The 13,357-nt window shown below is 50.9% G+C and overlaps 1 protein-coding gene across 1 annotated transcript in view; it reads right to left on the reverse strand.

The window, feature by feature from the left end:
* LOC106492072 (calpain-8-like) overlaps positions 1–3,773 on the reverse strand; it is a 28,184-nt gene extending 24,411 nt beyond the window's left edge. The window contains exons 1-2 of the mRNA XM_067292908.1: positions 3,287–3,773; positions 785–854 (exon numbers count right to left, since the gene is read on the reverse strand). Of these exons, the coding sequence (XP_067149009.1) occupies positions 785–854; positions 3,287–3,523 (307 nt within the window). The 5' untranslated portion in view covers positions 3,524–3,773. The remainder of the gene's footprint in view (positions 1–784; positions 855–3,286) is intronic.
* Between the last annotated feature and the right edge of the window lie 9,584 nt (positions 3,774–13,357).

Here is a 13,357-nt window from a genome sequence, read left to right on the forward strand (position 1 = left end):
ACTGAGCGTCCAGCACGGAGGGTCGGGACCCACTGCCTTGTCGTGGACGGTGCGACACAGCTGACAGGCTCCGCTAATTGTTTTTTTCTTTTCTTTTTTTTACAGTGTGGTCCTTGTTTCTAGTTCGTGCCTGCAAGCGGATGGGCACGTCGCAGTCCCAGGCTCCGCGCTAAGTCAGCCCCTATTCTGCCCCTCCGCTCCTGTGTATTTGAGTGGCATGAAACCGTCGCTAGACCTTGCTCTCCTTCCCAAATGAAACCCCTAAGGACTAGGCTGCAGGCTCCAGTGTCCTCGGTGCCCTGTCCTCGTCCCCTGAGTCTGGGAGCTGCTCTTTGGGGCCAGGCACGGAGCGCCGGCTCTCACTGCGGGGCACGTGCACTAACGCTGCTGCTGCCATCCACCTCTGTCTTAAGAGGAGGAAAAACAGCAATCCAGCTTCCCACTTCGGAAAGGGATAAGCAGGTGCCCACCTCCAGGAGACAGTTCAGGCAACCGCAGGCTTGACACAGCTCTTACAAGCCTCTATATGCCCCATCCCACCATCAGTGTGCTGGTTGCACGAGGACTGGTTGTGGTATCTGGCACTCTCCATACTGTCTCATGTTGAGCCTGGGTGCCTGGCTTGCGGCTGTGGGCTCTGCCCCACATGTGGGGGCTGCGATGCCCAGCCTCAAAGTCCTTAGCCTGCCTATAGGGTAGCCAAGAGGACGTGGTGTATGAGGAATTTTTAAATTAAGCTTCCTTTTTCTTCTTCCAGAATAAAATTCAGAACTTGTCTACTTACCCAGCTTGCCTTGGCAGATGTCCGTTCGAGTAGCTCCTCCAACTATAAACTGAGGGTTGGTGCATAACTCCTGAAAAGAAATGTTTTGAAAGTACGTATCATCCTTTCTGGTCTGAAAAGTCTCCATTTCTTGTTCGTTGTTTCAGTATGAAGTTCAAAAAATAGTAAACGTTTCCAATATTTCTTAAAAATACCCACTTCCTCCTTTCTCTGATTAACCAGCTGTCACAACAACATTGCATCGTTAAATTGAAAACTGCTCTTACTGGGGGGTGGTGAGCCAAATCCTGAAGCGCTTTGTTGCTTGAGACTGTCCGTGATACTAGCGAGAAGTTTTGCAGGTATGAGGACAGAGGGAAAACTCACCTTTGGAGTTCAGATCTGATTTTCTCTTGCCGTGCTTTGGGCTAGTGCAGCTGATTTGTGGCAGTGATTCCCTGCTCTCACGCACCGGAGAGGTGCTGCATTTCCACTACTGCTTGTAGTGGTGGCGCTTCCCCACCCCAACCGCACTTCCCGTGCAAATACTCTTATTAGCAACTCCCCCGTTCTTCCCAGCCTTTTGGGGGCAGCCAAGCAGGTTATGTTAATGGCTTTTCTTCTTCTTCCGACTCCAGACAGTCTATCACAGAGCTCAGCCGTCCCGGTGGACAGGAGACCGGAGGACGTTGCCACCCAGAAGAGTTCTTGTGGGGTTTTCCCCCCCTTCCAAATTGGTGACCTGTTACAGCACCTGATGGCAGTCAGCAGTAGGTGACATATTACTCATTTAGACACCTGTCTCTTCTAGGCCACCGCCAAGTGCCACGTAGGCACTCTTTAGAAGGGCACTTTCTACCTTTTCTCCTTTTAGAAACCCAGTGTCAAAGCCAGAAAATAATGATGGAAGAGCACCTGTCACTCACTGCACCGCAGCAGTCCCAACCCAGGGCGAGGTGCCCTGAGCAGTGAATATTTGTCTTGCAGAGGGCCATTGCTCCAGCAGGGCTCTTCCCGATCACCCGCTGGGCCCCGCTGCTTGTTTCGGGTGCCGGCAGGTAAGCGAGCAATGACCCCACCAGCCTGGAGTCCCAGGCAGGGTCTGGAGCTGGAAACCTGCCGGCTGCCTGGAAAAGTCCAGGAAATGAGCCCGGTTTCCCAGGCTGTCACCTCCGACGGGGGTTATCTGTCGCCTTTACAAGCGGCTTAGATGCAGGGCTCCGTCCCCAGGAGAAGGAAGCAGAGGGTCCGTCCTCCTGGGCAGGGCGCGAGGGCTCTAGCAGACGCGCCGGTGCCATCCTGGCGCTGGGCTGCCCTCCACCCCGCGCGCGGGGACAAGCCAGCGGGTCTCGACGCTTGCAGGTGAAGCGACGACAGAGCTGCCTGGTTTCTGGGGAGCACGGGGGGGTGCTGGGCAGGGCTGGAGCAGTGCACCGGGCTGGCTCGCAGCCCCGGGCTGGCCCTGCCTGTGCCGCGCATCTGCTGCAGGCACGGAGCTCCCTCGCACGGGCTGGACAAGGATCATTCAAGGGGCTGCCGAAGGCCCCTGTTCTCCCAGGGCAGGCAAAACCAAGAAATATTTGCACGGTGCTTGTTGCTGAAACACCCAGGTACCAAAGCGAAATGCTGATTGACAGATGGGCGCACCAGGGGAGGTACGGGAAGTTATGAAAACTGGAAGTTTCAGTGTCTCACTTTTCAGGAAAATAAATTTCTAGACCTTGAAATTTTCTCTCTTTCTCTCTTTCTCCTTCCTCCCCCCTCCTCATTTGAGGAAGGCAAGTTATTGGGGGGGGAGGGGTTCCTTCCTCCCTCCCCCCTTTTTTCATTTTTTTCTTCTTGATATCCCAGGCAGGGACAAAGCAAAGGAAGGAGGAATGAAGTATGGACAAACGACTGGAAAATGAAAGACCAGAAGAATAGTGAGGCCCTTACCTTGCGGTTTAAAAAAATCTCAGCATCTGTTCCTGTCTGATGAAAATGACTATTTTAAATGAATGGCTATTTCTAGGATATATGCATTTGGGTAACAACAATTCCAATTGGTTGTTCTTTAATTGCTACAGGCAGCTTGAAGTCATGCAAAGGGTTTTCTTTAAGCATTAGCCTAATGGCCTTGGAGGCACATCGGAAGGGACGTGGTGCGCGGACGCTGTTACACCTGATGATCGGTGGCTCCTGGGGGAGCCCTGTCTGGATCCCCTTTCGGCCTTTGTGTGCTGCTCTGAATTTTAGCGCAGCTTTCTAGCTCCGTGGAGCTGGGCTGGAAAGCTTTAGAGAGAAAGGAAGGAAGCAGGTTCTCATGCAGCAATAGGCTTCCTCGCTTTATGAGGGATTTCAGAAAGGTTGGTCTTCCCCTTTTCAACCTCGCTGCAGCTAGCAACCAGGGAGGTAAAGAAAGCGAGAAGAAAAAACATAAAGGAATAGCAGATATTCAGGATCAGCACTGGTTTAGGATGGACGTCCTGGTGCCTTTGATTAGACCTGGCCCTAGGGAAACACGCAGTGATAAAGCACTCTTACCGTGGGGCGCTTCCAGGTAATTCCCTGGGTTTTGCAGGAGTCTGGTCCCAGGTCCTTGTAGCCCAGTGTGGAGGGACAGGCTGGGAACTTTTCATCCTTAAAGAGCACCCTGGCCTGCAGGCACTGCTGCTTCAGGGCCTCGTAGTCCTGGTTTAAATACCGGATGGCATTGCCGTGGGACCCCAGCCCACCCGCTGCTGCCCGCTCCTTGCACAGCCTGGCCGCGGCGCTGGACATGTCGGCTGCTGCTGCGGGGCTGCTCCGTCCTCGCCTCGTGCCCAGGACGGGCCGAATATATGCAGGCGGCCGGCTGGGGTGGAGCGAGGGCTGCCCCGCGCGCTTCGACGGCCTCGGAGGGAGGAAGCGTGCGAAGAGCAAACACGTCAGCGAGGCCGGCAGCAGGAAGATGGCAGGGGCCGGAGCCTGCGCTGCCGGGGCTGCGGGCACCGGCCTGTGCTACTCCCCTTGTATTTGCTTAAAAGCTTGATAATCTCTTGCCCCTTCTTAAAATGCGCTTTTTGACAAGGAGCAAAGAAAAATGGCAATACTGCAGCCACACCTGTTTACACCATTGAAACCGATCCTGTGCCTTGCGTGCTGAAAGGCAGGCTTGCGGCTCAGCTCTCGAGGAGCCCAGATGCCCACGGTTTCCAAGCTCCTTTCCTTCAAAGGTCTGGCCCCAAACGGTGGGAGGTCAGAGCGACCACAAAGCCTGCGTCTGGACTTCATGCGTTGCTGCAGCTGAGGTGGCCGTGGAGAGGCCAGTGAGGGTTAAAAGACAGGGAAATGCTGGAACAACTGCACGAGGAACGAGCTTCTAATTTAAATGATCTTTAAAAAAAAAAACCTGTCTTTGGTACTCTCAAAGTAGTGCAATTTTATGAATTAACTGACTAGCAAAAGAAAGGGTGAACTTGATAGAGCAAGAGATGGCCAGTTGGCCATATGACCTGCAGGGGGGCAACGCTGGATGCAATCCAGCTGCATGACCTAGCCCCAACATCGCAAACTGTATGTTAGTGTATAGCAGCAAACGGGAGGCAGGCTGGTAACCCCTGCTCCCCATCCGCCAACACCATGTACAGTGTCGCCTGGGGCAAAAATCACTGTACTCTCCCCACCTATAAAAATAGATTCTTATCTCAGGCAGTGGAAAGTCACCCATCATATTTGCGGGCTTTTGGTGGTGCTTCCTCCATATAAAATGTTTACAGCAGAAAAAAAGACCTTGGGTGCAGAAGTCTTTTTGGACCTTAAAACGTGCGGTTCCTGCCCTCCTAATTCATTTTGTCCGGATACATAGACAGACACCCCCCCGGCAAGGCGGCTGCAGGTAGGCCTGGGAGCCGAAGCAGCAGCTATTTTCTGCTCCCTGCTGCCTTCCGACTTAGCGGTTGGGTTTCCCCAGTAAAGCTCACCGTGCATCCAGCTGAGAGCTGGGTAAGCAGCAGCTTTGCTCACAGAGAGCGTGTGTGGCGACTGCCCCTTCCTTGGTAAGTTTAGGCAGAAGGTGTGGGAAGGGAAGAGAGAAATCTCAAGGAAAGAAACTTCTTGAGAAAAGGAGTCCAAACAGAGGCTAGCCAGCTTAATTCCCTGCAAATATTTGAAGAGCATAAATACAAAAGAAGAAGCAGGATGACTTAGTCTGCTCCAGGTGGGCCCAGGTAGGGAAGGCTGGGCCAAAGGCAATATTAGACAGAGGATCTGAAAATTCAATTCGCAGAGCAATTTGTCTGCTGAAATTGAGCAAAGGAGAGGAATGCTCAGGATTTTGTTTCTCTGTTACATTTCAATACTTCTGCATGCATTTGTGTCCTGAATCAGAATGAAGAGTTGAATAATAAGAGGTTGGGAGAGGGGTTGTTTTCTTTCCAGAATGGATTTTTTTCCTAAAAAATAGACCCATTCAGAAGTACCCACCTTCTCTGACCCCAAGGCAGAGCCCTTGTTTCTTTCCCTGCCTGCACCAGCTTCTTACCCTGAATTTTCCCCTCCTCCCCGTAGCCCAGACACAAGCTTCTGTTTTGCTGCGATCCTCGTGAGCGGCAGGCTTTGGTGACATTATTCATGGAAAAGCGAGGTGCTCTGGCATTTGAGAGTACCGTTTCGAGCAAGAATGGCTTCATTCCCACCGACTGCTTGGACGCGCATTTGATATGCTGGAACTACTGGGCACCCACAGAAGGGGTGAAGCCTCGGGCATCAAGAGCGTGGTAAGGCACGATGCCGAGGAAATGCAATCAAATGTGACTTTTCAGAAATTTCAGTAAAACGTGCCACAGCGTATTGCCTGTCCCGTGACTCACATTTGGGAAGTGGCTGAGGACCACCGTGGTCTCTGGCGGAGAGCTGGATGCGGCGACCACCCGGCATGCCTACCTCCAGCTCCTGCTCCCAGCCTGCCAGAGCGCTGCACTTCCCAGCCACTTCCCAGCTTGGCTGGAGGCAGCGTGAGCCACTTTATGTGCAGAAAATGATACACAAGCACCATCTAAAGGTTATAGAGAAGAGGGAAAGATGGCCATTGTGTGGTTGACTACAATAACAGCTGACAGTTATGATAGGGGGGGAAAAGGGTTGAGGTTTTCCAAGACTCTGTCTAGCCCTCATCAAAAACTGCTGCTAAAGTTACGTGAACATACAGGGAAATAGCAACGGGGAAAATTATAAGAATGGTTTGGATTTCAGTTGCTTCTGGGATTTGCATATTTTTGTCTGTCTCTTCCTGCTTTCCTTCCCCCCTCTCCCTTTCCTGAAGATAGCGAGGGGAGAGAGAAACGGGGAAGAACAGAATAAACCAGGAAAACACCTCAGCTTGGTTTTTAGAAAAGAAGCTGCAGATTCCATGAAATCAAAACTGTTCCATCTCTGTGGAAGTCTTTGGAAGAAAATAACTGCCACTTACCGGGCAGTCCTTGATACGTTCTCGCCGTAGTGGATCAGCAAGAAGCGCAAGAGCTGCCCGGGACTGCAGCGCTGTGCTAATGAGAATGAAAGCTGCTGAGCTGTATCGTAGACCCTCCGCTGTGGAAAGGGATTAGCTTGATTTCAAGAGGTTGCCTTCTCCCGGTCTAGCTGTGCTGGCTCCTGTCCACGCTATTACTGCGCCAGTGGAGCGGCTGGCAATAGGCAGGCTGGCGGGAACTGTGACGGATCCTAAACGGTGAACTGTCTGCGTGATTATTCTTTCAGAGGACGAAATTTTCCACCTGAATGTTGGGACGGGGAGGGGGCTCATTGCTGTGTGCTGCAAACCGGTGGATTCCCTCTGGGGAAACCTATCTGAAATTGGGGTGATCCTGTTCCTTCATTTTATAAAAGCCGGACCATTTGGGGCACCTCAGGAGGAGCAGGGTGACTTGCTGCACACGAGATCTCAGTCCCCAGCCCCGGAGGTGTCCCAAGCTCCATGGAAGTCCCCAGCCCCGGGGTGTCCCCACACCGCCTCTGCAGCACACAGGGAAGGCGGCTGAGAAAAGCAAAGCCGTTATTTGGTGAAACTTGACCCAGCCTGGACTTCCGCACCCACTGGAAACAAATTTATTTCATTTGTGTGTTTTCAGTTCACACTTTGGATAAATACAAATGTGACTTCTTAAGTTTTTATCCCCAAAAGCCGTTTTTTCATAAGCACTCTGATATGTTTTGTGATTGGCTGGATGTACATTTCTTCTGTGAACTTGTACTCTTATGTGGGGCTATGTAGTGACCAGAGGAGCAGCCCTTCAGTTACCCACCTCCAGATGCTTTGTGGAGAAGCTCTGCCTCTCTTTTCTCTCCAAGGATGGCCAATTTTAAGCCAAACTCTTTATGGCTATTTATGCATTCATTGCAATTACATTTTTTGTGATAATCTTATTCCCAGAAGGAGATTAAGGAAATGCACCAGTAGATGTATAAAATGAGAAGTAATGCACTGATAGTGGCACACAGGAAGCATGATAGAAAAAAAACCCAAAAAACTGCTTTCTGTTAATATGAGTAAACTCGCAGTCTGCTGATACCCACTTTTCTAATAACTTTGTTCTGACTGTTTTATTGTGCATTTACAAAACCTCTCCATGATTAACCAAGCCTTGCTAACAGTGCTGTCAGCCTTCCAGAAGCTCTCGAAGTTTCCTTCTCTAGTAAAGGAAAGATTATTTGGTAGTGACCTTGCTCAGGCCTTCTTAGTGCCGGCTAAAACTCCAGGTAGTATCCCAAGATCTATTCTCATGCAGGCTTTGAGTTACTAAGTCTACTTGTAGTGATGACTGTTCAGAAAATGAGACTGTTGTTGCACTGACTGTTGTTGCACTTTTGAGTGTGGAAAGCAGAGGTGGTTTGTCCCTGATGTATGCTGCATCTGCCATTTAAGCTCAAGAAACCCTTGCCCAGAATTGTCCAAGTTAAGGTCTGAGTTTGTCTGACACAAATTTCTCCTTAGAAACTAGCGTAATATTCAGTAGAGAGTTGATCATATTTCACAGAATCACTGAGGTTGGAAGGGACCTCTGGAGATCATCTAGTCCAACCCCCCTGCTCAAGCAGGGTCACCTAGAGCACATTGCACAGGATTGCATCCAGGCGCGTTTTGAATATCTCCAGAGAAGGAGACTCCACCACCTCTCAGGGCAACCTGTTCCAGTCCTCTGTCACCCTCGCAGTGAAGAAGTTTTTCCTCATGTTCAGATGGAAGCGTCTGTGTTTCAGTTTGTGCCCGTTGCCTCGCCTCCTGTCGCTCGGCACCACTGAAAAGAGTGTGGTCCCATCCTCTCGACATCCTCCCTTCAGATACTTGTACACGTTGATAAGATCTCCTCTCAGCCTTCTCTTCTCCAGGCTAAACAGGCCCAGCTCTCTCAGCCTTTGCTCATAAGAGAGATGCTCCAGTCCCCTAATCATCTTTGTAGCCCTTCGCTGGGCTTGCTCCAGTAGTGCCACATCCCTCTTGTACTGGGGAGCCCAGAACTGGACGCAGTACTCCAGATGTGGCCTCAGCAGGGCTGAGTAGAGGGGGAGGATCACCTCCCTCGACCTGCTGGCAACACTCTTCCTGATGCACCCCAGCATACCATTGGCCTTCTTGGCCACAAGGGCACATTGCTGCCTCATGCTTAACTTGGTGTCCAGCAGCACTCCCAGGTCCTTCTCGGCAGAGCTGCTTTCCAGCAGGTCAGCGCCCAACCTGTAGAGCGCAGCTAACAGAGGCAGCGAACAGACACAGCAGTTTGCGCAGCAGTTCGCGCAGAAGGGCGCGCGAAGAAACCTTTGTTTCTGTTCCCTGTGGTGTAGGTTTCCTCAGGTATGGTTGTGACACGCCGTACAGCACGTTCCCCAGCGGCTGTTGGAGTTGCTGTGTCAGAGGCTGCGACCCAGACCGACCCTCTGACAGCAGATGCAGCCCTACAGGTCTCAGGCTGCAGGGAGTGCTTGGGGCCTCTCCGGGAGGCCTGGGCTGGCAGCCAGCTCTCCTGCAGGAGGTGTGCTGCTGTTGGCGAGCTGTGTCGTCAGGTAAGGGAGTTACGGGAGGAGGTCAGCAGGCTGCGCAGCATCCGGGAAGCGGAGCAAGTGATAGACAGGGTATTTTCGGAGACTGTGCAGCTCCGGGAGTCCCAACCCCCCGCAGCAGTGGAGTTGCCGGAGGGCTCTGTGCCGTGTGAAACGGTACATCATAACATCGTAGAAGAAGGCTGGAAACTGGTCACTGCTCGTGGGAGGAGAAAGGCTCCTACTCCTCCTGAAGACCTGAAGCTGCAGAACAGGTTTAGTGCCCTCCAGGATGAGGAGGACATGGGCATGGCTGCAAGGGAAGTACCTGGGACAACAGACCCTGTGCCTTGCTGGAAAGCCTGGAAAAAGCGGTGGGTAATTGTTGTGGGGGACTCCCTGCTGCAGGGGACGGAGGCACCTATCTGCCGACCTGACCCCATGTCTAGAGAGGTTTGTGGCCTGCCAGGGGCTCATATGAGAGATGTCATGGAAAGACTGCCTAGGCTCGTCCATTCTTCAGACTATTACCCACTGCTGCTCTTCCATGTGGGCGCCAATGACACCAAGGGCAAACTGGAGACCATCAAGCAGGATTTCAGAGCTCTGGGGATGGTGGTCAAGGGTCTGGGAGCCCAGGTCATCTTCTCCTCAATCCTGCCAGTGAGGGGGATGGATGAGAGGAGGAGGAGACGGACTTTCCAGGTTAACGACTGGCTGCGCCGCTGGTGTTGGCAACAGGGTTTTGGTTTCTACGACCATGGGACCCTGTTTGAAGATCGACAACTGATGGCAAGAGATGGGATCCACCTCACAAGGTGGGGCACGCGGGTCTTTGCCAACAGGTTGGCCAACCTGGTAAGGAGGGCTTTAAACTAGGAAAGACGGGGGAAGGGGAGAGTTATAGTGCCAGGGTAGTTGGCAAAAGACTGCTCAAGTCAGGATGCCTCCAACAGGTGAATGCAGCCAGGGAAGTGCGCATGGGATGTGGCTATGGAGGACCCTCTTTTACCCCTCCTGGGAAACCTGCATGCTCGATCACCTCCCTGAAATGCCTGTACACCAATGCACACAGCATGGGGAACAAACAGGAAGAGTTTTTACAGCAAAGTATGCTATTCCTTTCTCTTCAGTCCTGCCCTAATGGGGTAGCTAGAAAGTAAAGAAAATTCTTTCTAAATTCCCCAGAAGGACTTAAGGGTCCTTGGAGGGCAGTTTCACCTCCTTGAACTTTAGTGCTTCCTCTCTGTAGGAGGAACATTGCCGGAAGATGTAGTGTAGCAAAGAAGGGGGTGTGCTCTTCATCTCGATGACTGACTAGCTTCATGACTGATGCTTCCTGAACTACTGTGGTCGTGTTGTATTGCTCAATTATTCGTTCTGTGCTGCTGCTCTCCCAGCCCCTGCCTTATTTACAGAATAGAAATGCTAATATTTCTTCAGAAGAGTGGTGGGAGAACTGCTCTCTGAGCCAGCCTTTCTCCTAATTTAATTTGGCATGTTTTCTCTGACGCGAGTAACACCGACGTCAGGTGCTCTCGGGGTCTCTTGGACTGATCAAGCTTAACAGGTTGAGTAAGGCAGTGCTGTGCGAACTCAGGTTTATGGTACGGGTTGAACAATTGAGAGGAAAAACACCTTCACCCACCTTACAGAGCAGGCACGAAGCATCTTCAGCTCTGCCTGGCAGCTTTGTTTTATAGCCCAGGAGCTGTATGGTTTTAACCAGTTGCGCCTTACAAAAAGTACAGCTGTGCTGGGCAGGTTGAGTTGCTGTCTTTCCGGGTTTATCTAATTCATTGCGAATGAAAGCGTGTGTCTGCCTAACCAATTGAAGACATGGTTGCGGTCTGGATAAGCCTACCTGTGCTGGCTTTACTCTAGCTCGCGTAGGTCTGAGATGCTAGAGACACACTGTTGTAGACTTCACCTCCAAGTTTTGCAGGTCTGTCTGTAAAAGCCTTGCAGAGCACGGGACGCGTGCTTGGGTTGGTCATTGCTAGGACAGGCGTCCTCGCTGCAGGCCTGGCGACGTCCGTGGGCAGCCCAGTGGGGGAAGCGGGTTCTCTCTTGGAGGTAAGAAGCTTCAGTAGCCAGGATGGAAGGGAAAGGGTGGATGCAATTCAGTATGTTGAGTTTTCTGCAAACCTCTGCCGCTGTTGCCTGAACTATAGTTTCAGAGAGACTAGCATGGCTGAGAGCAGTGCCCTGGAGAAGTCATCATGGCTGTATCATAGTTTGTCCATGCTGCAGCTCCACCTTTGTTTTGCTGTATAGGTGTACTCAAGATACTGGTTAAAAAGTTTCTGGCTGAGAGCCCAGAATCCAAGGCGGGTCTAGCTCCTATATACAGCCCTCCTGATACACTGTAATCGAGAGACTTTCGAGTGTCTGCATTGCATAGGCTCTTTGGCCTGTGTGCTGAGATGAGGCCAGTTATCCTGTCAGCTTGTGTATGTGTGCCTTTTTTCATGCCTGTAACTAGTGTTTAGGATGCTTTAAGACTGCTTGTTTGTTAGAAGTCACCAAAAGTTGCACTGAGGCTTGCTAATTTTTCCCCAGTGTGAGTGATTACTCCTACTTGAGGGACAGCGGCGTAGTGGAGAGAACGAAGATCCTAGCTCTTCTAGGCCTCCTTCTTTTAGGAATTTACGGGCCCTAAGAACGCCTAGGAGCCGGTAGCTCCTGGTGCTAGAGGAGGAGTATTGGATGGAGAGGCCGAGGGTTATCCACCTGTGTGCAGTCACGGGGTGTTGATGGAGAGTGCTCAGCTAATTCATAGCTGCTACTGCAGGGTGTCGCTGTGATGAACTGCTAGTCCAGTGCCTACGGGTATTTACATCCATGTCCTCCTCCCACCGTGCAGAGAGCCTCTGACATACAGTACTTCCACTGCCAAATGTGTAATAACCCACTGCTCTCTTGACATAGAAGAGTCTGGACCTGCTTTAACTCAGTAAGGCAACAGCAAGACTTTTTTTGGCAAGATTAATGAATTGACTGGCTGTGCAATTAGATGAGAGCCAGTGGGAGAAAACAAAGTAAGGAGGAAGGAGAGGAGACAAGATATTAATTCAGCTTCACTACATGAAACGAGAGCCCCAGTCAAAGTGCCAGGGCTGTCCTCTACCAGGGCGTTGTCTCCAGGACTTTAAGAACATCAACTCTTGTCCAGGAGCTGCCTGTTCTGGAGACTTGATAAAAACAAGGATTTTCAGTATAGAAGGAACTTCTGGGAGCTCTCTTCCAAAGGCATGTCATGCTTACCACATGATCAGGTTTGTTTGAGGACTTCTTTGTTAGAAGAATGAAGAAACAACAACCATAATCACTTTGTGCAGGCAGACCGTATATAGGAGAGAGAGCACAGATCTACGCAGAACCGAAGTTGTAGTCCTGTTTCCTTTGGCTAAAGGGTGCATTTGCAGATCCCTGTGATGTCCTCCTCTGAAGGAGGATTGGTGTGAAGTTCAAGTACTGAAGCCCTCATGTAATGGGTGATGGAGGGTCATACTATTAATAGTAAATTAGCCCATAATATTGTTCATGTTTCCACTATCTTCTGGCCACATTTCTTTTCTCAGCAAGCACGATTCCTGTGCTTGGCAGTATCTCTGAATGCACCGTGGTATCCGAGGCTACGCAGCTTCCAGAGAGGGTCTCAATGCTACAGAGCAGACTGTAAGAAGAGTTGACATTGTGCAGGGTGAGATGACTCTGCTGTGTTGCAGAGGAGACAGGGGAAACAGCCTCATTGCTTCCTAATCTGTCGGAGTAGAATGACATGGTGACTTTCTTGTTTGAAGAACTTCTCTGGTACAATGATTTCTCCATTGCAATACAAGCAGCCCCATGTAGGGCTGAAGGGAGAGTTTTATGCTCATTTCTTCCCCTCTAGGTTCTAGACTAGTAAAAGCATCTCAGGTCTGAAAATGATTGTGAAATTCCACATCTACCTTTCTTGAGATGCCCAACGGACCCTGGGACAAATGTCATCCCACGAGCTGCTGCCGGGGAACAGCTACGAAAGGGATGGAGAGCCTGGAGGGAGCTGCAAGTTGCCTGCATTCCTCCTAACATTGCCTGTGTGGTGCTGGGTTTGAGCTTGAGGGTGTCCCTCAAGAACTGCTTCAGAGTTAATGCTCCTGGAGACTTTCCTGCAGCCACCCCCTTGAACCCAAACTTCTCCTTTATGAGCTTTTGACTCTTTTTCTAAGGGCGGCAGCTGGCTATACAGGGACCATGGCTTTGCTGGCCTCTGACTTTCTAGCAGCTGTATCTGGTTTGTGTTTCTTGAACCTGCAGTCCTACACACGCTGCAGGATGATTGTGTGGGATCAGCCCTATGAGAGAAAGCAAAGCTGCTGTATAAATTGCTGTGTTTACAGGGCAAGGCAGAGGCTGATCTGGTGATGGTAACGAGGAGAGGAGTTTTGAAACACACTTTCTTGCTATGGGTTGTGGGAGCCTGGGGATCAGCTGGGTCTTTAAGTCTCTAATCATCTTGCTAATGTGCTGTAGGAGGTACATGGCTGAGCAGAAAGGTAATCTTGCTATTAAAATAACATTAGTTTCTTTCAATGATTACCAAAAATAGAGGTA

This window comes from Apteryx mantelli, chromosome 3 (genome assembly GCF_036417845.1).
Source record: "Apteryx mantelli isolate bAptMan1 chromosome 3, bAptMan1.hap1, whole genome shotgun sequence".
In the NCBI taxonomy this organism is placed as follows: Eukaryota; Metazoa; Chordata; class Aves; order Apterygiformes; family Apterygidae; genus Apteryx; species Apteryx mantelli.